This window comes from Equus caballus, chromosome 6 (assembly GCF_041296265.1).
Source record: "Equus caballus isolate H_3958 breed thoroughbred chromosome 6, TB-T2T, whole genome shotgun sequence".
In the NCBI taxonomy this organism is placed as follows: domain Eukaryota; kingdom Metazoa; phylum Chordata; class Mammalia; order Perissodactyla; family Equidae; genus Equus; species Equus caballus.
In genome coordinates this window covers 79,461,702-79,463,488 of record NC_091689.1, presented here as the reverse complement: position 1 = coordinate 79,463,488, position 1,787 = coordinate 79,461,702, and the positions used below count along the sequence as shown (strand labels likewise).

Genomic DNA, 1,787 nt, shown 5'->3' with positions numbered 1-1,787 from the left:
TCATCTTCTGTCTTTGGTCAGCATATATTGGAGATATTTTCTAAAGGTCCTTCTCACAGCTGCTTTCACCTCATTGTTCTTCAAGCTATAGATAAGGGGATTCATTAAGGGAGTGACCACACTGTACTGTACAGAGAAGACCAACTCCAGTGGTGAACCTGAAGTTGGCATGGTATAGCGAAGGAAAGCTGAACCATAAAACAGGAGCACTGCAGTAAGGTGGGATGAGCAGGTGGAGAAGGTCTTGATTCTGCCTGAGGAGGAGCTGATACCCAGGATGGTGGAGACAATGAGGGTGTAGGAGAATATGATCAGGAAACAGGTCCCTAGCCCATGCAGGAGACTGGAGCAGAGCAGAACAGTAAAACTGGTGGAGATGTCAGAGCAGGACAGAGGGAAGAGAGAGGGTAGCTCACAACTGTAGTGGGGAATGGACTGATCCCTACAGAAGTCAAAGTCCAAAGCTAGCAGGATATTGATGAATGCATCCAGAAAGCTCAGTCCCCAGGAGCCACACACCAGCCCCTTGCAGAGCTGGTTGCTCATCATTTGGCTATAGAGCAGAGGATGGCAGATGGCAACATAGCGGTCATAGGCCATCACTGTGAGAAGGCAGGCTTCAGTGCCCCCAGTGTCAAACAAAAAGAAGACTTGAGCTAGACAGCCCTCCACAGAGATCATTTTCTTCTGAGACAGGAGATTCTCCAGCAGCTTGGGCAGGGTGACTGAGGAGTAGCAAAGATCCAGGAAAGAGAGGTGACTCAGGAAGAAGTACATGGGTGTATGGAGGTGAGGATCAGTCCTGATCACCAGAAGCATCATCAGGTTTCCCAGCAGAGTCAGGAGGTAAATTGCTAGGAACAGCACAAAGGACAGAGCCTGGACATGGGGGTCTGTAGACAGTCCAAGGAGGATGAACTCACTAATGGTGCTGTGGTTTCCCAATGCCATTTAAAGAGACTGCAGTCTAGAAATAAAAAGAACAGGGAATGACTTCATCAAAATGACAGAGTATGGAGTCCAAGCTCTACAGAAACATCAAAAAACAAACAGAAACTGTCAGACCAACTTTGTCGGCATTCTAGGAAAGAGTTAAAGGTTTACAGGAATGAAGTGAACACTGTATCAAGAAAAAGGCAGCTTAAAAATGGTAGGAGAGCTTTTTGGTATTTTTACTTGCCCTTTGCCCAACCCTCTCCCAGGCTCAGTGGCCATTTTGAAGACAACAGCCCACGTTCCCATTGTGAAACCCTGGTGTTAATTCCAGAGGGAGTAGAGCAGACCTTATTCACAAATTATTGTGTTTGTCTGTTATAATTTGTCTGGGGTCTACCTGAACGACTGATGCAAGGTACTTTGTCTCTGTTTCCATAACCTGGAACTCATTCAGGGCTCAAATGTCACATACATTGCTTGAAAACATTGTAAGGCTAATGAAAAACCTGTACCTGCCAAGGTTATGGTTGAAACATGATATAGAACACCTATAGCCTGAGAAGAAAAGCTGCCAAGAGAGTTTGTTTGTTTGTTTGTTTTTGAAATTAGAGCATTACTCAGTGCCTGTGCATACCAGGGAATTTAGAAAGCCATATGCATGCCCAGCAGCACTCATGCTCAGAGAAGAGCAGAGAAGACCTTAAGCTTTCACCTCTGGCTGATCTCCAGTTTCAGTGCAAGATGGAAGTGAATTCTCAGGCAGAATTGTAAACAGTCTGGGAAAATGTTGAAAGAGTGCCTCAGGACAGAGCCAATTTGCAAAGACTGGGAGAGGGGTTTTTTAAAGTTTT

General features: G+C 45.5%; 1 protein-coding gene across 1 annotated transcript; it reads right to left on the bottom strand.

The window, feature by feature from the left end:
- OR8S26 (olfactory receptor family 8 subfamily S member 26) lies at positions 1 to 951 on the bottom strand. The gene is given in 1 exon segment (NM_001391051.1): positions 1 to 951. A coding segment is annotated over 1 exon segment (951 nt).
- Positions 952 to 1,787: the final 836 nt, after the last annotated feature.